This window comes from Tasmannia lanceolata, unplaced genomic scaffold, assembly GCF_043159265.1.
Source record: "Tasmannia lanceolata isolate RefF3 unplaced genomic scaffold, GAP_Taslan_0.1 ptg000015l, whole genome shotgun sequence".
NCBI classification, from domain to species: Eukaryota; Viridiplantae; Streptophyta; class Magnoliopsida; order Canellales; family Winteraceae; genus Tasmannia; species Tasmannia lanceolata.
This window is the reverse complement of record NW_027518692.1, coordinates 51,162,623-51,187,676: the sequence shown is the minus strand read 5'-3', so window position 1 is coordinate 51,187,676 and position 25,054 is coordinate 51,162,623. Positions and strand designations below refer to the sequence as shown.

The window sequence follows — 25,054 nt, the reverse complement described above, 5'->3', positions numbered from 1 at the left end:
CCGTGAGCGCGAGAAAATGCTATTTTCCACGTAATTATTTTTGTTTTCCACGTAACTAATTCCGCTTTCTCTGAAAAGCAAGAGAACACTGCAAAAAGGACATTCTCGGGAAATTTGGCGGGTTTTCCCTTTCTCGTGCTCACACGGGACAGCAAGTGAACATTGCCTTACAGAATTCCGATTCGGGAGATGAAAAAATCCAGACATGTTTGGGAAGATATCCAGAAAATATTTGTGAAAGATTTATGTTTTTACACCACTTACATCCGGGTTTTAAAATGCTTATTTAATTCATTTCGCCGGAAATTTTGTAACATATCTTTTTTTTTAAAAAAATTGCATTTTCTCGAAAATTCTGAAAATTTGAAAAGGCCCAAATTCAAAATTTCGCCAAATTTCGGTTTCGGTCCCCACCGAAATTTTGGATTTCGGTCAAAATTTAAAACCATGCTTACATCCATGGTTTAAAATTTCGGTTTCGGGCCCCATCGAAATCGAAATTTCGACCGAAATCCTGCGAAACCAGAAAACATTATTTTATTCAATATAAAATTTAGGCTGAAATTACCGAAATTTCGATGGAAATTGAAATTACCGAAATTTCAGCGGTAATTTCCGTCGAAATTTCGGTAAAATATTAAAAAAAGACAGGTTTTTTGGGTGAAATTTCGGGGAAAACGAAATTTCGACCGAAAATTCGGATGAAATAAAATACCATTTCGTGTATGAGTGATTTCGGTGTCGGTCTCCATCGAAATCCAAAATTTCGGTTGAAATTTAAAACCATGCTTACATCTACCATATATTAATGGGACCATATATTATTGGGAGAATTTATATGATGTGTGGCTTATAAACCTATATATTTTAAAATGTATGGTATGGCCCACGTCATAGGATGATTCAAACCATCCTTTTGTTGGGCATCTAGGTACATAGGTCGTGCCCCAAAGTCATTTACATAGGATAATCATAACCCTCCAATCTATAGAAGTTTCTTTAATGTGCAGTCTATAGATCAGACGGTTTGGATCATCCTATGTAAATGATTTTTTAGGGCACTACCTATTTACGATGTGGCCCAATAAAAGGCCGGTTTGGATCATCCTATAATGTGGGTCGTACTGTACTTTTAGAAAAATACGGGTTTACACCGCTGCACATCATATAAAATCTAATATTATTGGATGGAAAGTGTTGAATTTCAAATAATAAATAAAGGGAAGTGTTAAATCCGCCCCTTCTGATTACTTGGGACAACCAGAGCAGTGTATCAATGACTGCAGAGGGGATGATGTACTTCATGTCAGAAGGATTCAGCGGGGGTGATTGCCACGTACACTGCTGCTAGGTGTCCCAAGTATTTAATGAACATACACAGTTGGAAAGAACCATTGAGGCTGTTTCACCTCAGTCAACAACGTTGCCCAAAAATCTGCCTTTCCCTTGCATGCGAAGTGCTGGATTAAAAAACATGTGTTTCAGGGAGATTAATCTCAGCCTTCCATGTTGTTAAAGGCTAATTTATGAAGGGTGCAGTAGGATATCGTCCATGTATGAGTCACCCATGGAATTGGGTTGGGGTTGGATCCAGTAGCATTAGGGTTCGGGTTGACCCTCCTTGGATTGGGGCTCGGGGCAAATCTGGTTAGGGTTGAAGAAAGTCTCATTCAGGTTGGATTCAGGCCAAGCCGATCCAACCTAGTTGCACTCCTATGGTCCATGAATCACGCATACACATTGCGCCATAGCCCGCTGAGTGCCATAGCCCAGCTCGGCACACAGTGTTAAGTTTCATGCTTGGATCTATGGAAAAGAAAATTATGGAAAATAATGTTTCCCTATAAAGTTTTTTTTATAGGTTTTGTCTTTTTGGATTTTCATTTTCCATAGTTTGGTTTCCATCCATCAATTTGGTTCTAACTCCTCTGGTAATATTAGAAAGCTAATCTCTTACGAACTTAGATCCGTTCGCAACGGAATTGATCTTCTTAGAAGGAATTTTTAGAGTGTATGCCTTAAAAGCCGGTGCAACTTATGTTGAAACTTATAATTAATGAATAAATTGATTGTTTAATGATATCTATTGTGTATCTAATGGAGAATGTGATGTGCTTCTTGACATACGTTTGTCTTTATGTAGCATCCTAGGATAGGCCATGCACATAGATATTATGTGGCAGGGAGATATGACCTTAAGGTTCTTTGCGGACCTAGGAAGTTCACGGTTGGGTTGAGGTTGGACACCCCGTCCTTTGTACACAAACCGGCATTGATCCTGCCTCTTTGCAAAAATCAGCTCCAAGGGCTCTTCTATTGGTTGATTTATGCAAAGTGCAGCGTCGAAAAAAGTGGAATGTGCCTAAAAAAAGTGGAAATGCGCCTAAGAAGTGGAAAACGTGTTGACTCTGCATAAATCAACCAATAGGAGAGCCATTGGAGCTGATTTTTGCAAGGGCGCCCTTCATTCTATCATTCCTCTTATTCTATTTGTGCTTAATATCTTTTCATTGTTTTTGTTGTGTTTGGTTGCATGCAAGCACTTCTTATTTGTTTTATTTGTCTCTGGTCGAGCTGCATTTTAGGTTTAGGCCCTGTTAGGATTCCAAGAATTTTCTAGAAAATGCTTGGAAAGAAAAAATATTTTAAAATCTCGTACTTTCTACACATAAAAAAGATAACTTAAGCCAACCCTATTCAATTTTTACTTAGAGGGACCTTCGATTATGATAACATTCCTCTAATTTGACCCTAACCATATCATTTCCCTCTAAATCATGAGAAGAAATTTTTTCCCAAGAAATTATTTTCTTTGGAAATATATTTTTTGCAATCCAAACAGGGCTTAGGGACTGTTTTGGGTATTTTGTTTGGGAAGTTTTAAGATGTTTTTCAGCATTAAAAGGCCTTTTTATACTTATTTTTTCCCTAATATATTACGAGCTAGTTGTAATATCTGACACAATAGGAATAACTATTGATGATTGAATATTCAAGGTTTTCTACTAAAATGCATAGCCATCTTTTCTTCTCTGCAAGTTTAGACAGCATATGGAAATCCTTTTCCTTTCTTTTTAATAGGCCTCTTAAGGCTTGGCAAGAACTAATCATTGAATTGTTTAGGGTGTAAATTGCGCAATTATGGTAAATTAGGTAACCACCAAAATGGGTCCATATTTGCAAATAAGATGGTCATAAGTTAGTTAATCGTACTAATTGAAGATTGGGGCCTAAAGTCCGAAGCAATTAACTAAGATATAAAACTGGGGAATGCTAAATTGAAGGGCACCCTTGCAAAAATCATCCTCAAGGACGCCTCATTGGATCCATCATTTATATTCATTTACTTTTACATTTTTCAGTGTATTGTAATTTGTAAATGCACTTTGATGAAGTGGGTCTAGTGTAGGCACCCTTGAGGTGGGTCTTAGCAAGGAAGATCTTCAGTTTAGCATTCATCTAAAACTATTTATGACCGATGCTTACTTTGCTTTGGAGTCAATGTCACGGATAAGTGTATCGCCCAAAATCAGCCCGTTCACTTTCCCGTGATTGACTGTGACTTGCTTTTAAATAATCTTGGCCACTCATGAAACAGCCCCTTGCTTTTAAATAATCGGCAAACAACTAAAGAGGATGACCTCACGTGATTGCTCATTACTACGACATGTCACTACTCTTCCCGTTATCTTGGTTTCTTATCTATCTATCTATCTACTACGCAGCTAACTTTCCAAAATTTTGGAAAAGTTTTTCCGATCTGCTAGCCACCTTCTCCTAAGGGTATGTCTCGCCAGTCCTTTGCGATTGTATGTGTTAAGAGATTTGTCTTATTAGTCTTGTTGAAAAAACTCACAAACATACTGAGTCTAGAAAGGTGATAACCACCCAAAAAAGCTACAGTTAATGATTATAATCGTATTAAATTTTGTAAGGAAATTACTGACCATGGGTGCCAGTATATGATAATTACGAAAAAAATACAAAACATAACAATTACTAACCAATAACATTTTCCTTATAATTGTTTGGAGATATTACGACTCCAGCACACTTTGCAAAATATTTACGAACTCAAGGCATCTGAAGAGGAACACCATATTGTGGAAACCTCTATAGATTGGACGGCTAGGATTAGCCTATGGAAATGATTTTACGGGCACCACTTATTGATGTTGTGTTCCATCACATGGACGGTTTGAATCAACATATGTTGGAAACCTCTACAGATTGGACGCCTAGGATCAGCCAATGGAAATGATTTTACGGGCACAACCTCTTCATGTTGTGTTCCATCACATCGACGGTTTGGATCAACCGATGATGTCGTCCGGTTTTTCGTCGGCGTTTTTTACTAGTATGCAAGATATGAGTAGGAAAAGTGGAGTCCACTTACTCAACAATCCAAATTATTTTCACCCTATCTCTTGCTATGTATTTTATTTACATCCCATCCGTCCCTTGATATGGATTGGCCACGAGCAAAATCTACCTCATTAGTGAATTCTTATTACCCGCCAATTTGTCTCAACTAAAGGCAATGTTTGCCAACCATGAAAGTTTTTTCTAAGGAATATTTGTCGGAGACGAGACAAAAGGAGTTGAGAGAGCATGAGGGAGAAGAGGGTAAGAAGTGTCTGAAAACTGGGAGCATCGAACAATGGTATTCCAAACTTGATACCATGGGCGATATGCTTCAAGCACAATTTCTAACTTTGCTTAACTTCTAACTGGAAAACCCCACCGCCTCGACAGTTGTTGGCTTTTAAGCCACCCTAATTGTATTGTCTCTTCTTCTATGGAATCCGGTAGGGGTCTTGCCTAACCCCAGTTTATCCATTTAAAAAAAAAGAAAAAAAGAAAAGGACATCTTTTCCCTCCAAAAATGTGTTCTTTCAAAGGAAATTATCACATAACTACGTTTTTTTATCCTGATAAAAGTAAAAGGGGGCATTCGGAAGGGTTGGGATTATCATTTGCCTAATGGATATGATCATCCCAAGATGGGACCCACTTGGGCCATAGTGGGCGCCCCTTATTGTAATACAATGAGGTAAGGTCGTGCCCTACTGAAGGACTCCTCTTAAACGTAACGCATTCAGTAGATCAAGCTCAAATCACCTTGTAATAGGAAAAAAAGAAGTCATGCATTCTTTCCCTGCCCTGTTTGGATTTCTAGAAATGGAGCCTGATGAATTTTTTTTGTTCCTATAATTTAGAGTGGAATAATAAGTTTTAGGAATATCCTAATAAATTAGGGGAAATGATATTAGCACAGCCATGTTTTCATATTTTCACTAATGCAGTTTGTCTTTTAGTATTTAAAGAGCTGTCAAAAGGTTATTACAGTTCCAAAAAAGCTCCCACAAGCCAATTAAAAGAGAAAAGACAAGTTGGGTCTGTGCAATTATTAAAACATGGTTGTGCTGATATCATTTCCCTAAATTAAAGGTCACTATAGGAGTTTTTTTTTCACATGCAATTAATCATACAATGGAAAAAGCATGAAATTTTGGGAAAAAAAAATGTTTCCTAACTTTTCCAAAAAAATTCCTGTGATCCAAACAGGGCCTATCTTTGTGTAAGATTTTGTTTGAAATCAAGCAATCTCCAAAGTACATGACACACCCTAAGTGATCTGAACCGTTCACTAAGGTGGGGCCCATAGTGGATCAAACCTGATGCAAACATCAAACCCGATTAGATGATACTCTAATCATCCTGTCAGCGACTGCTAATTGGATGCTTAAGATCAACAATTTGCAATTTTTTTCTCACCATGGCTTGCCCAAATTGAGAACCCTCGTGGATGACCACTTCCAGACCTTGGCCCCACCTGATCGAGCCATGGGTTCGACCTTTAACCTTCCGTCTGAACCTGTCTATATCTCTAATTAATAGCCACTAGCAGGTGGGCGGTCTGCCATTGGCATTGGTGAAGTGGACCTCTTGAGGTAGGTGTGTGGTAAACCATCTTTGTTACCCTCCAATTGTCCAAAGCACGAGAATCCCATTTTTTGGCAGCCAAACTGCAACAATCTCACAACCAAAGCTACATTTCGGTGTGAACACACATACAACAAAAATGCAATACATGTTGCACACCCACTTTTCTATCTGCCAATATTAAAAAGAAAATTATTCTTTTTTCTTCACGCAATGCCATGTATGTATAAATACACACATTTCTTGAGTATTCTCCATCAACCATTCCTCTCTTCTTCAACCTCATTAGCTACAATGGGGTCCAGCCCTTCCACAATGTGGTCATGACCCAAGGGTGGCAACGTCGAGTTAACGGTCAGAAATTTTGAAGATTCGGGGCGAGAATGCCATGGTGGAGAAGCAGGGTACGTGCCGGATCCCATAGGGTGCAACTCGGTTCAATTTTTAGGAATTTGGGTTGAGCTTTTATGAACGAGAATTTCGCATGTACTCTCCTTCTCCACCTTGGATCCTCGCCCAAACTTGGTACCATCAGTAGCAATCATCCGTAGCGAGGTAAGTTTACCCATATCCTTCTGTTATATTTTCTATAGAGAAGCTGGTATTGCCATCTTTAAAATTAAATCATTATCATCTATATTAGTTTGTTCGATTAGTCATTGGAAATTATGGAATTTCATAAAAGTTTTTATTTTTATAAAATATTTCCAAAAGTATTACAAGAATATTAAGTTGTCCTTTTTAGGCCCTACTTGTTTTGGATTTTGAGAATCGATTGTGAGTCCAAAACTGATTATTGGAATTAAATTTACGCTTAATTTTGAATCCAATAATAAGGCAACCATTCTATTGATTCTCATTCTTGATTCAAGATCCGAATACAATTTGTTTTTAATCCAATTGGCAGTAGAATCGTGTTCGGCAAACTTACATCGAAGATTGAATTTTTTTGTTTCTTTGAGTAGGATGATGCTCGGCAAACCGAGATCTGAAAGCATGCAACGAGATCTGAAAGCATATCTAGTGATTTTCAACCCGCCAAAACAAGTAGGGCCTCAGGAAGAACTCATTTAAATTCAAAAGTCAAAACGAGTAATTTAAGGAGATAATGGAGGTGATGATATGGCAAACTAGGAAAGTGATGGTAACTGAGGATTCTCGGATTCTATGAAAATCCGCATTTAAAAGTCAAAAGGAGTTGATGGGGCTTGCTATTTAGGATAGAACGTGTTCTTTGCATCGTGTGAGCCATCCAATTGTGGATTGGATCAAATGGATCCCAGGGTGGATTCTCCATCGGATCCTATACATCTGTCAACTCCTTGACTATGGGATGAACCATGCTTTGGTTGATCTGAGCCGCCCGTTTTTGTGATTTGACTGAGGTTTTCTATACTCCCTCCCCTTCAAACTTCATTGGGGTCCCAATCACAAGCCAAGTTTGATACACAAGGAGGCATCGGTTTAGTTAAGATGGCTGCCAATGGTAGGTGAGAAGGAACAAATCTCGTAATTAAAGAACCAAGGGCCACCTTCTCATGAACAAAGTGGTAGTTGATTTCAATAATATGCTTGGTATGGGTATGGAAGACGAGATTGATAGTCATATAAAGTCCAGTTATGTTGTCACAAAATATAATGGATGGCTGGGATTGGACGATGCCATGATCTCGGAGGACAAAAGACAGCCAAGTGAGCTCGACTGTGGCAGCTACAAGGAACTCAACTCAAGACGAGTTCCTCTTACCACCCTACTGTCCCCTTTTATAGTTGTCTATGGGCCTCCACCTCCTTTTTTACTCTCCTACATGCCAGGCGCTACCAAAGTATAGGAAGTAAAGAGTTCATTACAATCAAGGGATCAGATGCTGCAAATTCTTAAGGAAAATCTTTCACATGATCAAGAGCGAAGGAAGAGATATGCTGATCACCAACACATTGAAAGTGAGTATTCGGTCGGGGACTAGGTGTTTCTACGCCTGCAGCCCTACCGTCAATTTTTTGTGGGATCTCGAAGAGTTCAAAAGTTGTCCCCAAAAACTTTCGGTCCATATCAAATAATTAAGAAGATAGGACAGGTGGCATATCACTTGGATCTACCCTCTGGATGTAAAATACGCCTTGTGTTTCATGTTTCTTGCTTAAAAAAACTAGAACCTTATGTGGTAATTCAATCTTCCCCACCTTCACACTAATTGACGACTTAGAGGTAGGGGTGGCCAGAACCGAACCAGACCCGAAGAACTAAACCGAACTGTTTAAAAATACTTTGGGTCCGGTTCGGTTCCACTGATGAAGAACCGAACTTATTCGGTTCCGGGTCTAATGTTCTTGGTTCGATTCTGGAACCGAAGAACCGAACTTTTGAATATATATATATATAATATTTTTTATATTTCTATTATACATATACTTATTAATATAAATTACTTATAATATTAATAAGTAATAGTTAATACTATTCTTATAATAAGAAAGTAACTTATATTATAACTTTAATTAAAAGTTTTTATAAATTATAATTAGTAATTAGTAATTAGCCATTAGAACCGGAAACTATACTGGACCGAACCGATTATGTTCGGTCCGGTTCAGTTCTTACGGTTCATGGAACCGGGAACCGAGAACCGAAAAAAAAAATAACCAAGGACCGAGAACCGAACCGGTTGGCCACCCCTACTTAGAGGGACGACTTATAGACCTTATGGACAACGTCAATCTTTAAGGCAGAGGGATTGACATAAACATATTCCTTTATGTTACATGGCTAATAAAATTAGGGATGATGCAACTTGAGTCGGGTTGAACCTGATTTTTGGGCGGGTTGGGTTGAACATTTTTGGGTCGGGTTGGGATTTGGCAACCCGACCCGACCCGTAACCCGGCAAATATCTACAGCCTTTCACTTCACGTTTTCTTTTATTCTTTCCGACTTTGCACTTTCCACTTTCCAGTTTAGACTATTAATTATTACTTATTTACTTACATTTCCATTTTCCAAAAAGCCTTAAAGACAAACTCTAAAAAGTAAATATCCCAAACTAGCCATGCCGGGTTAATTAAGAGTCAAGTTGGGTTGGGTTAGGGTTGGAGGTTGAGCTTTTCGGGTTGGGTCGGGTTGGCCTCAACCCGACCCGAGTTGCATCCCTAAGTAAAATCAACATGGATTAGCCGTTGTGGGGAGTCAATTAGATGGATAGGTCCTAGTTGAAGTGTTGAGGTGAGTAGAAAATGGAGTCTGCTGTGGTAGTATGATTGAGTCTTTTGCAGATGTGGTTAGTTATGTAGACTCTTATGTTATAGTAACTACGAGTGCTAATGAAGAAAGCATATGTTTTCCAAATTCTTGAATTTTGGAGGTCGGTTCTCCGAACCAACTCTATATCTCTCTCTTCTCTCTTCTTGCTCAAAATAACTTCTAAGTTCTAAGTAGACCTGGCAAACGGGTGGGTCGGGCCGGGTCAACCCGCGGGTGCGGGTGCGGGTCACACGGGTTGGGTCAAGAGATGACCCGCATTTTTGCGGGTCAGAATTTTGGTGACCCGTGGGTCACCCGCAAATATAATATGGGATTGTAATTCTCATGATTTGACTAGACCTGGCAAAAGTGACCCGTGCCCGCGGGTCGACCCGGCCCACCCGCAAATTTGCGGGCACGGGTCTAAGTTTCCGTGACCCGTCAAAAACCAACCCGCGGGTGACCCAACCCGCAAAAACACGGGTCGGGTCTGGTCAACCCGCGGGCACCCGCATTTTTACAGTATTTTTTAATCTTTTTGAGAATGTTATCATCACTGCTGTTTGTTTTTTATGAGTAACTCCTCACTTTATAAAAAGTACGGTATGTCCTGCACCGTAGGATTATCCAAAGTTCCAAACCGTCCATTAGATGGGCCATACCCTAAATAGGTTATGCCCCAAAATTATTTCCATCGGTTGATTCTAACCCTCCGATCTATAGAGGGTTAGGATCAACCCTCTAACATTCAGATTGGAGGGATAGGATCATCCTATGGAAATGATTTTTGGAGCATAACCTATTTAGGCTATGGCCCAACTAATGGACGGTTTGGATCATCCTATGGTGTGGGCCATACATAAAGTGAGAGTGCCCAGTAGTGTTGATAACATTTAAATGTGGTTTTTATTTTATTAGAATTTGCTATCAAGCTTCTCCTTTGGCAATTTCTCGGCAAGTGGCCTATGTGTATGCAAAATGCGCGCATGTTGCTAAAATGTTCCTAGAAAATGTAAAAAAGTAATCATTACACCACAAAAAGTAAATTAGCTAAATTATAAAGTTTTGAATGAAAAATTACTATAAAAATTTAAAATTACGAAAAAAATACCAAATCACATATCATAGGTTATGACAATTACGGGAAAAATAGAGGCTGTCAAATCAAAATAATTATTACAATCCCTTTGCGGCATATTTGCGGGTGACCCGCGGGTTGACCCGGCCCACCCGAGGGCCGCGCGGGTCACGTAAATTTTGACCCGCCAAAATGCGGGTCATTTTCTCACCCGACCCGTGGGCCCGCACCCGCATCACCCGCGGGTTGACCCGGCCCGACCCACCCGTTTGCAAAGTCTAGATTTGACGCAGAAGTTTTTCCAGTAATTGTCATAACTCTATGCATGTTGTTAGTATTTTTCTTGTAATTTTATAACTTCATAACCATTTATACGTAATTTTTTATTTAAAACTTTATAACTCAGTTATTTTACCTTTTTTTTTTTTTCCCGAATGATTATTTGTTTTTACTTTTTGCTTTGGCTAGAAACCTTCGATGTGCGCATCTCTGCACAGAGTATTACCACCTATAAAAAAAAAACGAAATGTTATCAACACTACTGAGGGCACTCTCACTTTATTAAAAGTATGGTATGGCCCACACCATCGGATGATCCAAACCGTCCATTAGATGGGCCATAGCCTAAATAGGTTATGCTCCAAAAATCATTTCCATAGGATGATTTCCCAAGTGCTGATAACATTCTCCAATAAATTCTTAAAAATTACTGTAAAAATGCGGGTGCCCGCGGGTTGACCCGACCCGGCCTGTGTTTTTGAGGGTTGGGTCAACCCGCGGGTTAAATTTGACGGGTCACTAAAAGTCAGACCCGTGCCCGCAAATTTGCGGGTGGGTCGGGTCGACCCGCGGGCACGGGTTGCTTTTGCCAGGTCTACTTCTAAGCGTGGTCGAGCTAGGAGATGTGCATATATCACTTTTTTACTAATTTACGTGGTCCCATTTTTATCAATATGATCTTATTTTTTGTGTATGTGATTGGTTGTTTGCCAATTTGAACCCATTTTTTGTGTATTCTTCTTCCTCTTCCTCTCTTATTTTTTTTTCTCTTCTTCCCTTTCTTTTTCATCCTATTTCTTGCTCCTCTTTTTATTGCTTCTCTTCTTTTTTTTTGTCTTTTTCTTCTCTTCTTTCATGTTGAATGGGCAGTTGGCTGTGCATCGAATATAATATAGTTGCAGTTGAGATGAAAAAATCGGCAAAAGGATATAAAGGATAAAATAGTCTTTTGAATTGTACGATCCCCTTGTATAAAATTAAAAGTAAACCGGAACACACTTTCAAAACGGGACTTCGTTTTGTAACGTAAAGACGAAAGTCCACAGCTTTTTTCTGCATTTTCGCGGGGATACGAGCTCACTTCCTCGTCTGCAACAATGTCACATCATAGACAGAAATCTCGTTTTACGAGGAGAACTAATAAATTCGCATCCTCTATAGGATAATTCACACCCCATGTAACTTGAATTGTGGTTGTGGGCCTTGTGGCAGACTCCAACGTTTTCTGACGTCAAATCATGTTAAAGGGACGTGAATTATCCTAAAGGGGAAGCGAATTTATCATCACCCTTTACAAGCAGCCCTCAGCTAATTTCAAACTTAGAATTAGCCCTAAAACTTTATCAGCTTCTCACATTTACTGACTTAAGAAATCTCTTCTTTTCCCCATTTTTTTAGGGTTTCGCATTGGAAGCACGAAAAAGGCCAATGGCGTCAGGTTAATCTCTTCTCTTCATTTTTGTGGTTAAATTTGGCTGTTGTATTTTCTTGAATGTTTAGGGTTTATGGATCAGAAAATGGGGTTAGATTACGCCATTCAAAAAGGGGGGTTAGGGTTTTTTTTGTTTAGGATGAACGTTAGATTAGGGTTTATAGATTTTAGGTTTTACAAAATGGAAACATGATATATAGACATGTTTTAAGTTCCATACAACAGATGCATGATGGTTTCTGCATTCATTCCAAAAAAAAAAATGGGGTTAGGGTTCTTTGGTTAGGATGAATGTTAGATTAGGGTTTATATATTTTAGGTTTTACAAAATGAAAACGGTTTCTGCATTCATTCAAAAAAAAGAGAGGGGGGTGGTGGGAGGGGAGGGGGGAGTTAGGGCTCTTTGGTTAGGATGAGTGTTTGATTAGGGTTTATAGATTTTAGGTTTTACAAAATGGAAACATGATACATAGACATATTTTAAGTTATATACAACAGATGCATGATGGTTTCTGTATTCATTAAAAAAAATGGGGCTAGGGCTATTTAGTTAAGATGAATGTTAGATTAGGGTTTATAGATTTTAGGTTTTACAAAATGGGAACATGATACATAGATATAATTTAAGTTATACACAACATATGGATGATGGATTCTGAATTTTGTTTATGGATCAGAAAATGGGTTTATAGTACACCATTCAAAACAAAGGGGTCTAGGGTTCTTTGGTTAAGGTGAATGTTTGATTAGGGTTTATAGATTTTAGGTTTTACAAAATGGAAACATAATACACAGACATAATGTTTCTTTATCTGCTTTTTTGGAAATTGATTGGGCTGTAGTGGGCTGCCCTGGATCGCCTAGTATTTATTACAACATCTTGTAATTTTTTTTTCTAAAAGTAGCTTAATTTTTTGTTTTCGCTGTAAATGTTTCAGCGGAGATGTTTGGGAAACTGATTATGGTATGTGGATTGATTAGCTTTCTCATCTTTGCTTTTTCTTGGTGGTTTAAATTTTTATTTTTATAAGTTAAATACATTTATCAAGAACTTCTGAATTTGTGCAAAGAACATGGGTCAGAGATCAGTCTTTTTATTTCTGAATTGGATTTCTCTGAGTTGAGAAAGCTCACTGATTTTATAGACAATTGACTGAATTAAAAAAGTAGACATTTGAATGAGTTGATCATAGACTTTGCTAGGTTTTAACAAAATAATAGTCAGACTCTTTACTCGGAGCAGCAACTGGGTGGGCTTGGCCTATTTCTGATGTGATCCGAAAAAATCTTAACATTAGTAATGTCTATTCTAGTTTGGACGTGAAGCCTGGATTTTATTCAAAAACTGGGTAAAATTTCTCATTTTCACTTATTCTTGATTCACACAGGCAGATCAGTAATAGTAAGATCAAAAGAAATTTTGCACCATTTTATATTTCTTTTTTTTCTTATTGATGTACTTGTTATTTTTGTAGCTTCGATTCATTCTCTATATTTCATGGTTTATATGCAAAGTGTGATATGGCAACAATATGGCACTTGGGATATTCTAAGCCCCAACTGTTAAGAAATGGGCTTGGCAACACTTAGATTCAATTCTAAAAGTAGATTTTTGAAATATTACCCCAACATTGTCATTACTAAAGTTACAGGTCTTTAAAAAATCACAAAGAGGGCAGTGGTTGTGAGGCTTAGGACCATTTCTTGGTTGGAATGTGCTTTGTGTCTGTTGACTCCCAAAATTAAATGTGAGGGGGTTATTCAACTCGTCCATTGGGGGTTTCTGGCGATTGAGAAGAATAGGGGAGCGTACTTCTTCCTTAGGCTGTTGATGCCTTTTAAAAGAGAAAAAGGACTTTGAAGTTACCAAAATGCGCAGAGCGACAGATGCAAGAAAGTTAATGCAAAGAACGACAGATGCAAGAAAGTTATCTGGATGATGAGAACAACAATGAACATCAACCAACACACATATAGACAATAACAAACTAAAAAGGAATGGTCCACTGGTCATTGTGAGAGATGTTTCAATTTGCACTTTCAATATCTATATTCGAGGGTAAAATTACGGACTAAGATAACTAAGAACTGTGATAAAATAATCGAAGACATTGTTGTGATGGTCGAGGACCGCTTCTCCGGATGTAGTTGCCTCCTTATATAGCCTTCTTCTTGGAAACCACTCACCACATTTACCCATGGCAGTCCCGTTGGTATATAACCGCCCAATGATTTCAGTTTGAATTATGTTAACTGGTGCTCATAACATGGTTCAGCCAATAGTTTCAAAGCTCCCCCTGTCATTGTGGACTCCCTTGAGTCGACTCCCGTTTACCTTGTCTGCATTCCGCGTTTTGTTCTACAAAATCAATAAAAACACCTTTGACTCTCCCGAATTATGAGCGCGCCAACCGAGTACCCAGCCGTGTCAATCGAGTTCTTGACCGCGTCGTTCCGAGTCGACTAGGATTTTCTTCGGCCACGTTTTGACCCTCATCCGTATTTTGAAACACTGATTCGGTCAAGTAAGACCAAACTCATTTTTTCCCTCATCCGCGTTTTGAAACACTGATTTGGTCAAATAAGACTAAACTCATTTTGCAAAAACGAGTGTAAACATTGCCCCACATTCCTAATTCCTTCAATTGACGTCAGGAAATTGATGGAATGTATTTATAAAATGTGGTAAATGCCGAACATATTTTCATCCTTGTGACTGCATCGGTTTTTACAACTTTTGAAATCTGGATGCAAAAATGCGAAAAAATGAATTTCGTGTTTTCCTGCCTTTTGCGACACCTTCCTTGACACATGTCTTCACCAGGTTAAGCACATAATTTCAGGATACGCTTGTAAGGCACGATAATGGCAGCCAATGCTCATTATAGCTTCTTTAATTGTATGGCTTCCAGAGCATCCTTTCCTATTCCTCCTTTGGGCGTTTTCTACTCTTTGTCTTCCTTTTACTTTTCTTCTCCAAAGTGTTCTGCAACCCTGAGCTTTACCACTTTGGTCTCGACAAGAGAACTCGGAATCCAAGCTCAATTCTAGTAATGTTTCATCGTGTTTTAGAGTTCCGATCATACTCATCGATCTGCTCTATTCATCCTTCTTCTTTAATTGCATTGAATTCTAACCCTGAAAACTCCGGTGATGTTTTTGCGACCAACCCATCGACATTCTTGACCATATGAAGAAATTTCTAGAAAATAACCCAGCGATTGTTTACACCAAGGTACTTTCCACCGTCTCTGATTCTTCTCTTAGTTTAGTCCTTGGTGTAAAACTAAACTTCTTGGGAAGTTGCTGAATTTTTTTTGAAGCACCACAAAGAAAAACTTCTCATAAAGCAGTTTGAGGTTGATATTACCCATTGGGCCATGACAAAATCTATCCGATCCTCACCTATTTTCGATATCCAATTCAGAAATTGGGTAAATCGAGTCAGTGAGTCCATGGCCGAGTCTTGGAAAGAAATCCGTATTTACGAAAGCCATTTAGTTCTAAAAAATTCCAACCCCTCTTAATGTACCATTGATTTCTGTGGCTTTGGCTTTTTGGTTTCGTTTGACCAATTGTTTCTACTTTAAAGTTGGGGCTATGTGACCAAGGCATCCTGATGTTATTGGTCTTGGACTCTTGTTGGTCTTTGTCCTCGTTGTGAGGAATTTTAAGCTTTCTTTGACATCTGATGCAGTCCAAGAATCTGGACGCTCTTCGTGATGCAGTAGCGGATGCAAGATTGATAAAATAAATGAAAAAAAGGGCCCTTCGAACATTGACCATTGATCACTTTGTCACCATCAAGAATTAACGATTCATCTAAACTCTTTGGAAAAATTAAATACCCATCTTCCGAATATTCATCATAGATCGGTGGAGAGTCCCAATTTATGATTTCTTCCTCTAGGTAATAATAAAACGATTTTAATTGTGGTGTTACCTCTCAATCTTGGCACTCGGTAACTCTTCTGTGAAGTGATTGAAGATAATTTGTAGCCATCACGAATCCACACAAACTTCGCTACCAATCTTTTTCTTCAATCCAAGGAAGGAGTCAGCTTTGATACCAACTGATGCAATCTAAGAATCTGGACGCTCTTCGTGGTGCAACAACGGATGCAAGATTGATAAAATAAATGAAAAAAATGGGCCATTCGAACACCGTCGTAGGGAATATAATACTTCAATCACCATCGAAGGGGATGTAATTTACTTCGATCCCGTCGAAGTCGAGTTTCTCAGAGCGAGCCTAGAAAATACTTCAGCAGGTGCCAATCCAAGCAACCAAAAGTTCTCAAAAGAACTCAAAAGCCTAAAGTCCAATTTCATTCAATAATCAAAGTTTTTTTACATTACTTTCATAACATCTATTTATAATACAAGAAACCCTAAAATCTAACTTAAGGCTTAAGCAACGAATTGTAGCCGTCCATCTAAAATAACATAAATAAAACCTAAAACTTTACTAATACTTACCTAAAATAGTAATTCCGTAGACACTTACCATATCCTAAAACTGCCTATAACTTAGCCAAATCAAGTCCAAATCGAGTGGGCTCTTGAGATAGGTAATCGAAAAACCTTTCTAAAAACACCAACATTAGGCCAAAAGAACAAGATTTGATGCCCTAAAAAAAATACCACCAATAAAATGACGAAAATATAAAAATAAAAAATAAGAAAGTTGTCCCACACCAACGAACCGAACTATTCTTGGTGATTTCCGTCCGCATCAACATCCCCGGGACAAGTGACTGATCAGGAGTACGTATCCTATTTTTTTACTCGGCTATGTAAATACCTTCTCTGCACTAAATCTTGCAGGATCATAAAAGCCAACCTAAAATTAGATTTGGCCTTAACTAAAGGCCAATAACTTGCACTAGGACCTCTTGTCCTCTCGGCTCTTTATCATGGTTGTCACGATTTATCACTTCTCAAGCTAAGTTGTTTGATGGTCGGCTTTGGATTATCCAATTCTAGCTTCATCTGTATTTTCGTGAAATTAGTTCGAATTTTCTTCTTGAAGATAATCTTCCAATTCTTGGGTTCAAATTTGCTTATATCAACTATAAACCAGAAGGAAACCATCCTTATTTCAAAACATGCTCTCGCTCTTTTGCGATTGTTCCTCCATACTCAACTTCACTCCACTCCAGTATTCTCTTCTCAATTCAGTCCTTCATGGTTCCATCAAACACTTTGTGTCTCATTAACAGATGTAGATCATACTCTACTCACCGAAGTCGGGTTGTCCTACTTGATTCCCAGAGACCCGAACTTCAATTCGGTGCTAGAGTCTTCTTGGGATAATAGCTGTGGTGTAGAAACTTATTTCTCACATTTGCTAGCGTGTCAACTTGGTCTCATCCAAGCACTCCCTTTTCCGACTATGTATTCTGCAAATAGAGGTCCTCTCCTACGGAGAATTTTCAAGGATATTTCCGACTATGAAAGAAGTCATGTACTTTGAACTCTTCGAGACTGATCCAGATATGGTTGAGTCCTTTGATGTCCGGTGGGGAAAATATATTGAGGAAGTGCACTCTACGCTACTATCAAACATTATTAATTGGTTTAGAAGATCTAAATGAAATGAAGTTGAAGTTCAGGCCAGTTCTTCCATCTCTAATGTTCCTGACTGACTTCACATATCGAAGGACTCAGGGAGAAATCAAAGGCGGCCACAGGTAAATTCCCAAAATCCGATTATGAATCAAGCCTTTCGAAAAGTTCTATATGGCATCAAAAGGATGGATTTCTGAATAAATTTTACCTAATTTATTCTGTTGTAAATTCCCAAAATCCGAATGTGAATTCATCCTTCATATCTGACAAGATTGAACGAAGTTACTTTTACTGGCAAATATGCCACTGCAGGGTCCATTGTAAATGGAGACTATGAGACCAAAGTAGTGGGAGATATTTCTTTTGATATTTATGAGTTTTGCCATGAATACTTACTCAGTTTGTATGTTATCTTTGCAGAAAAGCCTCCAAGATTGAAGATCGCTGAAAAGGGGACTAATCCCGTACCCGAGGAAGACATTTCTTCTTTGGAAGAAAAAGAAGAAAAAGAGGACTTATTCGGTGAGAGGAAAAGAGGAAGACCACCAGGCAGAAAGAAGACACGTTCCGTTCGTGCTAAGAAACAGGTAACTTACTGCATTTGCTCTTTAAAGAAATACTATTTTGGTCTCGCTTTACCAATTTTATTGTATTATGCAGAAACCATTGATCGAAGTGTGCTCTAATGCTAAAAAATCAAAACATGCCATTCCTGATAAGAAACTGGTAACTTACAGCATTTGGTCTAGAAGGAAATACTATTTTGGTCTAGTTTTACCAATTGGGAAATGATATAAGCACAACCATGTTTTGATAATTGCACAAGCCCAGCCTGTCTTTTCTTTATTAATTGGCCTGTGAGAACTTTTTGGGAACCATAATAACTTTTGACAGCTCTTTAAATAATAAAAGACAAGATGAGTTTGTGCAAATATCAAAACATGGTTGTGCTGATATCATTTCCCTTACCAATTTTATTGTATTATGCAGAAACAAGTGATCGACCTCGAAGAGTGTCCTACTGCCAAAAAATCAAAACAGGCAATGGTTGCGGAAGCCATTGAGGGCTCGACTCAACCTTCTCTGCCAACACCCACCAAGCCTCTAACGGATCAGACTGATCCGATAGGAAAATCTCCAACTGACAAAGGGAAATGGATTATGACTATAGCAATGCCTCTGGACGAACCTGGAGAGGAAAATCAGGACCATTCCATGGGTTCTTCTCTATCTCCTCCAATGACCCCTCCTTTCAAGGTCAATATTTTAAACTGAAAACCACAAGTTATTCGTATTTTGAACCATAGTTTATTCACAATTTGGTTCGAGATGTTGACATTGAAAATCTCTCAGGAAACTCCTACCACTGCTGAAACAATAGGCTTAATCACAAGTCTGCGCCAGTTGATTGAAGGTCTCGGCTCCCCTTTTGCCACATCTCCGTTATCAGGTTCATTAGAGCCCGAACCAAATGAGGTCAAAAAGGCAATAGAGGTGGTGAAAAAAGTTTCATCAATGGATTTAGAATCCCTTCTTAATGAAGAATATCAACAAGATCTAAAAGCTGCTATTGGTACTTTATTGGTGGCTGACAAAGATAAAACTCCTGGTCGAAGTTCTAGTCTACTCGAATTTCGGGATAACGTCGAGCGCCTTGTTTTTGACTTCCAAACTTGTCAAGATGATCTGAAAGTAGCCAAATGTTTCAACTCACAGACTGAATCCATAAAGCAGATATTAGCTAAAAAGATCGATCGACTTGAGAAATTCACAAATGTAGACTGTAAATGTGATGAGGCTGTGGATTTAGCTGAAAAAGAGAAACGAGTTTTACAAGTGAAGATTGAAGAACTGCAGAAACAAATGAAAGAGGCAGACGATAAACAGAAAGAGGTCAAGGCCTTAAAAGCCAGTAACATGAAAGTGATGGGCGATTTAACAGCGGAAGTTCGGAAAGAGGGAGTTGCTTTGATGATTCGTCAGGAGGATGATAAAAAATGGAAAGCAAAGGAGATGAAGGTTACGAGAGATTTGAAGCAAATCCAGGAAGAGTGGGAGGAGAAAAAGAAACTTGTTTATGATATTGATGAGGAAATGATGGAAGAGACAGAAAATATGTGAACTTGTTAACTTTTATTCCGGCCTGTGAACCTTGTTCTGTAGTATGGTCATAAGGCCGTTTCTTGAATTTTACTTTTTTGTTTTGGGGTGAATGGTTTTATCGTCCTCCCTGGCTTAGTTATAAGCCATTTTGCTATGGATATGTTTATGGCTTTGTTATAACTTATAAGCAATTTTGCTATGGATATGTTTATATTATCGACCTGTGTTTTTTTTTTCATCTATTGATTCCCAGTGTTGGATAATAAGATTTTAGGAACCTACCGTTAACTGGCCATGGAGGTGATAGGCACCACCTTTTAGCATTTTATAGATAACAAAAGGCCCTTCCCACCTCAGATTGTGTGGATCAGGACGTTTGTCACTCCTGCTGTTATTAACTTTCTGAGAATTAGAGTTTTTTGAAGGATTGTACCACTGCCTAAGAGGTCTTTAATTCAAGAACCTCTTCCTGTTTAGACACACTTGAACATTCAGGTTCAGGTTCTGTTTCCCAGTCTCGTTGTTTTTTTCCTACACACTACAAACCAGAGAAGGAATCCCAAGGAAGAAAAAGTGCTCCAGACCAAAATTTCTCATTTTTAGCAAATCCTGAAACTGTTCTTGATCATCTTCCCTCCTCCTTGCTTACTACTCTCTGTTGTTCTCTGTTCTTGGAAAGCTTTGCAGAGCTCTCAACTCTCACACGAGAAAAGCAGAGTATCTATGCTCTATATACTCCAGAGAATTACCCAAGAGATTGGGGGCCGTTCGTTTGGATACGTGGATTTTAGAATCCAAGCTTTAGTTTGAAAACAGTGGAAAAGAGGGTTTATGATCAAGCTGCTGTATGCTGTCATGACAGCATTTCTTGGATTTTAAGTAAGAAAATCAGGTTTTAGAAATCTCTCCCCAATCCTGAGATTTCTAAAACCCGGAAACATGGGACGATCTGCTGCTCTCTTGCCGTCGGAAAGAAGGGCAAAAAATCAGAAAACGATGGCTGGTCTCTTTCTTCTCCCATCTACAGTTTTGAAGAAATCAAGGATTGTAAAATCCGCGTATCCAAAAGGCCCTAGGGCTTACCATAGATCGATTGGGAGTGCTAATGTTGAAACTGATCTGAACTGAGGCATTGCCTACGACCAGCAACACTGAATTTGTCTCAAGCCAGTGACCACAAATCTTGTCCATGGTGTCATAGTTCAATTAAGAAAGTGTCACGAGCACCGATATACGTTCTTGATTAGCACCACTAATGGAGTCACCATATGTATCTCATTTCTATGGTAATACCTGCTGTAATGATGGTAGGCTCGAGTTTCTGGCTTGGGTCGACAGCCTCGATGCATATTACCGATTTTACGGAAGTCATTACTTGACATTGCAGGGTTCCAGAGAGACTTTGGAATTAGGTGCCAAGTCCATTTGGCTTAGCATGGAGAGGGAGCGTTGTGCCTTGGGAGAGCCTCTTCCAGTCGATGGGAGGAAGTACGTGATCATTTCTTGCGCTTATATGCACCAACTGAGTATCGACAATGAAGCCAGGAGGCTGGGAAGAGATGTGAGGTACGAGGACATATAGTTGAGATGGACATGAGAGATGTGTGATCCTCATTCTCTCGTTGCTCAGTTAAAGTGGCAACAGACCGCAGCCTGTCCATCTTCCTTTCCTCCACATGAGGACGAGGTAGCTAAGGATGAGCCTAGTAGCAAGGAAGTGGGAGAAACTAAGGCATATGTGGTGATTGAGTTTCCTGCCATTGTTGAGGAGGCGACAGTGCGGATTGAGGAGTTTATTGAGGTAATAACCACTTGAAAGCACAAGGAGGAGCCAATGGTAGAATCTTGTATTGAGGATGAGGATTCGAGCACATAGAGTGAGATTTGAGAGGTTTATCGGCCAGATCTCACTGATACACTAAAGAATTCTATATTCAACGATGAGGAGACCGACCATACTAGGCCAGATGAGGTAGTGGAGGATGATTTAGATTCTAAGATAACATAGGCCCATTTTGAGGGTGATTCAAAATTGGCAGAAGTGAGCCTTCTTTTTTATTATGATAGTTTATTGAGGTTGAGATCAGTGATTTGTGTGAAGAGATGCATGTAAGAGAACTTTATTGAGCTAGAGTACAAGGAACAGGGCAGAGTACCATCAATATTGAACTGGAGGTGGGCGCCATTGCCAAGACACGGTCGACATGATTTATTAGACGGGCCTCATGGTATGGGGCTTGCATTGGAAAGCTTTGTATTCGACCTTGGCATTGGCTTCCTTTGCCTCCTGGGCCGACAAAAGAGATGACATCCCTAAAGCCCTAGAACCTGTGTCGATTCCGCCTGAAGAAAGAAGCGAGCTTGAGAGCAAGCTCTTTATAAAGGGGTGAGAGTTTGATATAGACATAGGGGCGGTCTTGGAAAGAGAGCTTCAGTTTAGTCTAGGCTATCTGTAATTTTTTGTGTTTGCATTCTTGTAGGAGGAGAATATGTGATGATAGGAAGATGGGAAACAAAGTGTAAAAGGGGTCGATCGAATGAGGATGGAAGGTTGAGCGAGGGAGAGGTAAGTGGCTTCCATGTGGGCAACAAGTGGACTACCTCTTGGATACATAGCCAGCTGGTATATGGTGTGGTTTTTGTGCCACACCATCACCTCTATTTTCTGCCAAATCAGCTGGAAAGTTGCTACCAAAGGAGCTCAAAGAGTACCACATTGGCATGTATGTAGAGAGCAAGGGTGGCATTTGGCAGTTTTGAAGAGGGAGAAAACGATAGAGGGAGAAAGAAAGGGATTGTATCATGAGAGAATTTTAGAAGAAGAGTTTGATTGTGAGGGTAAAGGGAAGCCCCTTGGAATAATAAGGTTCTTCCCTCTTTTTTTCTCAGTAGTTTGATTAGCTGAAACGAATTCCTTCTTATATTGTGGTCAATCTGTTCTTTCTACATTTGACATGCCAGTCATGTTATTTCCACTGTTATGTTCTTATTACTTTGTTGTTCTTGAAATAAAGATTTGTTTCTTCTATGCATAATGGACCTGTATTTTCTCTGTTAAAGGTAGTTCTTAATCATAAGCAATTTCGTAGGATCTGATCCTGGAGTTATTCTTGTTTAAGGAAAGATCTAATACATCATAAGTCATTTGGAATAATGTTATTACAAATTTACAACAAGATAATCAATTGTAGTATTTGTTTCTGTTCATTTCGGCTTTCTTGCTTGTGGTATATTTTCTGAGTTTCTTTTGAATAGTTGCAATTGAAGAAGGTTTATCAAGTTTCTTTACTCACGTTTCCCACAAGTGAGTAGCTAGAACAGAGACACTGTTTCATCTTTCCTTATTCCTAATTCAAGACCTTCTTATTCCCAAAATCAGTTCTTGTACTCCATATTTGAGAACATTTGTTTTGAGCTACTTCCTTATGAGGCTCTATTCAGTATTAAGAGCTAAGGATCAGTATTAAGAGCTAAGGATCCGAACCTATGTAGCTCTTGACTTTCCTCTTCCATAGAATAATCAGTCCCTAGGATTCTATTGCTGACATATGTTGCAAGGAGTTCCTTTTCTAATAATTTATTTTGGAAAGATTTCAAAGGAATCCTTGAGAATATTAAAACCGAATTGTCCACAACCAATCATATCTGATTTCTGCATCGGAGAGCTTGCTTCCGATACATACCTGATTCACATCACCAACCCAACCCAAGTCTAAATCGTTGGGTTTGGTTTGGGTTGGGCCTGACCCAATTCTTCAGGAAAAGACAAATAAAAGGTAATAGAATGCTCAGAACGGGTTAAAAATAGGGAAATGATACCTGCGCCAAAGTGTTTTGATAAACATGCGCTCCACTTGTCTGTCGTGTAGTATTTAAAGTAGGGGTGTTCATTATTCGGTTTTAATCCAATAATTGAACCGAACTGAATTGATTCGGTCGGTTCGGTTTTGGTTTTTATTTTTGGTTAATTTGGTTATTCAGTTTCGGTTATCTCGGGAAAAAATTCGGTTAACCGAATAACCGAAATTAACCAAAAGTAAACATTATTTTTTCAAAAAATTGTGTTTGGGCACTCTGGAGGATGATCCAAACCATCCATTTGATTGATCACAACTTCAATAGGTTGTGCCTAAAAAACCGTTTCGATAGATTGATCGTAGCCCTCCGATCAAACCGTCCAAATAGATTTTTTTGTCTTTTTCTATCACTATTCGGTTATAACCGAATAACCGAATTTTTAATCGGTTCGGTTTTTGTAAAATTCGGTTCGGTTTCAGTTTCCGAAATTTGATAACCAAAATTATTTTGGTTATCAAGTTTCGGTTCGGTTATAACCGATTGAACACCCCTAATTTAAAGGGCTTTAAGAGCTTTTTGAGAACCGTAATATCCTCTGACATCCTTTAAATACTACATGTTTTGGAGCGCATGTTTACCAAAACACTTTGGCACATACATCATTTCCCCTAATCTTATTTGCATACAGGGACCAATTGGCCTAATCCAAAGAAACCACATATCTACAAGAAGCCATTAAGTATTAGAGTAAGAAGGTTTTTGGTTTTTTTTTTTTTTGAATGGAAAAGAATTATACTAATAGAGAAGGAATCACACGAAAACCCTAGCGTCGGGATGATCAAATACAAAAAAGAAACCGAGGAGAAAAAATCAAGCACAAGACAATACCCCTCACTGGGGCAATAAGTCAAAAGTTTCCAACTCCTCTCTTGAGACACCCTCCCTAGCTAGTCTATCAGCCTCACTATTGACCAATCTTCTCATGATAAAATGGAATAGAGGTACCTGTCACTCTATCCAATATCTCATCTATCCAACGTGCAAACCGTCAAGGCTGGGTGAGCTACCCCTTAGCCATCTTATATCAGTCAAGAAGTCACCCTCCACTCTCCACTGTGGCATTATCAAGAACATTCTTATCTAACATCATGATTCCTTGATGGTCTTATCTCTGCCTCATTAGAGTCGGCAATTCCGATGGAGCTTGAGAATGCCCACATTGTGGTACGAATTTTATTTCTCAGTAGACCACATATTGCAGCTGGCCCAGGATTCCCCAAATTAGAACTATGAAAGTTTAACTTTAGGAACCTACTACTGGGAGGCTGCCAAACCTGAGAGATGACTGGCCTCATCTCTATGTTGTTGCATATCTCTGACCATCCTTGCCACAGATCATGAGCTGAGATGAATCTAAAGCTGGAGAAGTTTTCTTCAATTATAGAGTAATACTTATAAAGACCCAAATCTCGCTAACCTCAATTAAATACATTAAAACAAACTATACAAACTGAAACACAAACCTTACACCCAAATAAAAGATACAAATACAAAAGTAAAAAAAGAAAGAAAAGGAAACAGACCAAAATTATGAAAACTACTACACAGC

General features: G+C 38.8%; 1 protein-coding gene across 2 annotated transcripts; it reads left to right on the top strand.

Moving 5' to 3' along the window:
- The first annotated feature begins 11,785 nt into the window (after positions 1–11,785).
- Positions 11,786–19,863, top strand: LOC143892270 (uncharacterized). 2 transcript variants are annotated; one of them, XM_077396761.1, is made up of 5 exons: positions 11,789–11,979; positions 17,965–18,131; positions 18,205–18,270; positions 18,535–18,801; positions 18,898–19,863. In XM_077396761.1, exons 1-5 carry the CDS (start codon positions 11,970–11,972, stop codon positions 19,663–19,665), a joined length of 1,278 nt encoding a protein of 425 aa, XP_077252876.1. In that variant the 5' UTR covers positions 11,789–11,969; the 3' UTR covers positions 19,666–19,863. The 2 variants fall into 2 exon arrangements, with proteins under 2 accessions (XP_077252877.1, XP_077252876.1); XM_077396762.1 differs by lacking the exon at positions 18,205–18,270 and having other exon boundaries at positions 11,786–11,979.
- Positions 19,864–25,054: the final 5,191 nt, after the last annotated feature.

What these genes read in the sequence shown, in the direction of transcription:
- LOC143892270 (XM_077396761.1), top strand. An exon ending in CCGTTCGTGCTAAGAAACAG is followed by an intron (nt 18,132 to 18,204) that starts GTAACTTACTGC and finishes TGTATTATGCAG; the next exon opens with AAACCATTGATCGAAGTGTG. An exon ending in CAATGACCCCTCCTTTCAAG is followed by an intron (nt 18,802 to 18,897) that starts GTCAATATTTTA and finishes AAAATCTCTCAG; the next exon opens with GAAACTCCTACCACTGCTGA.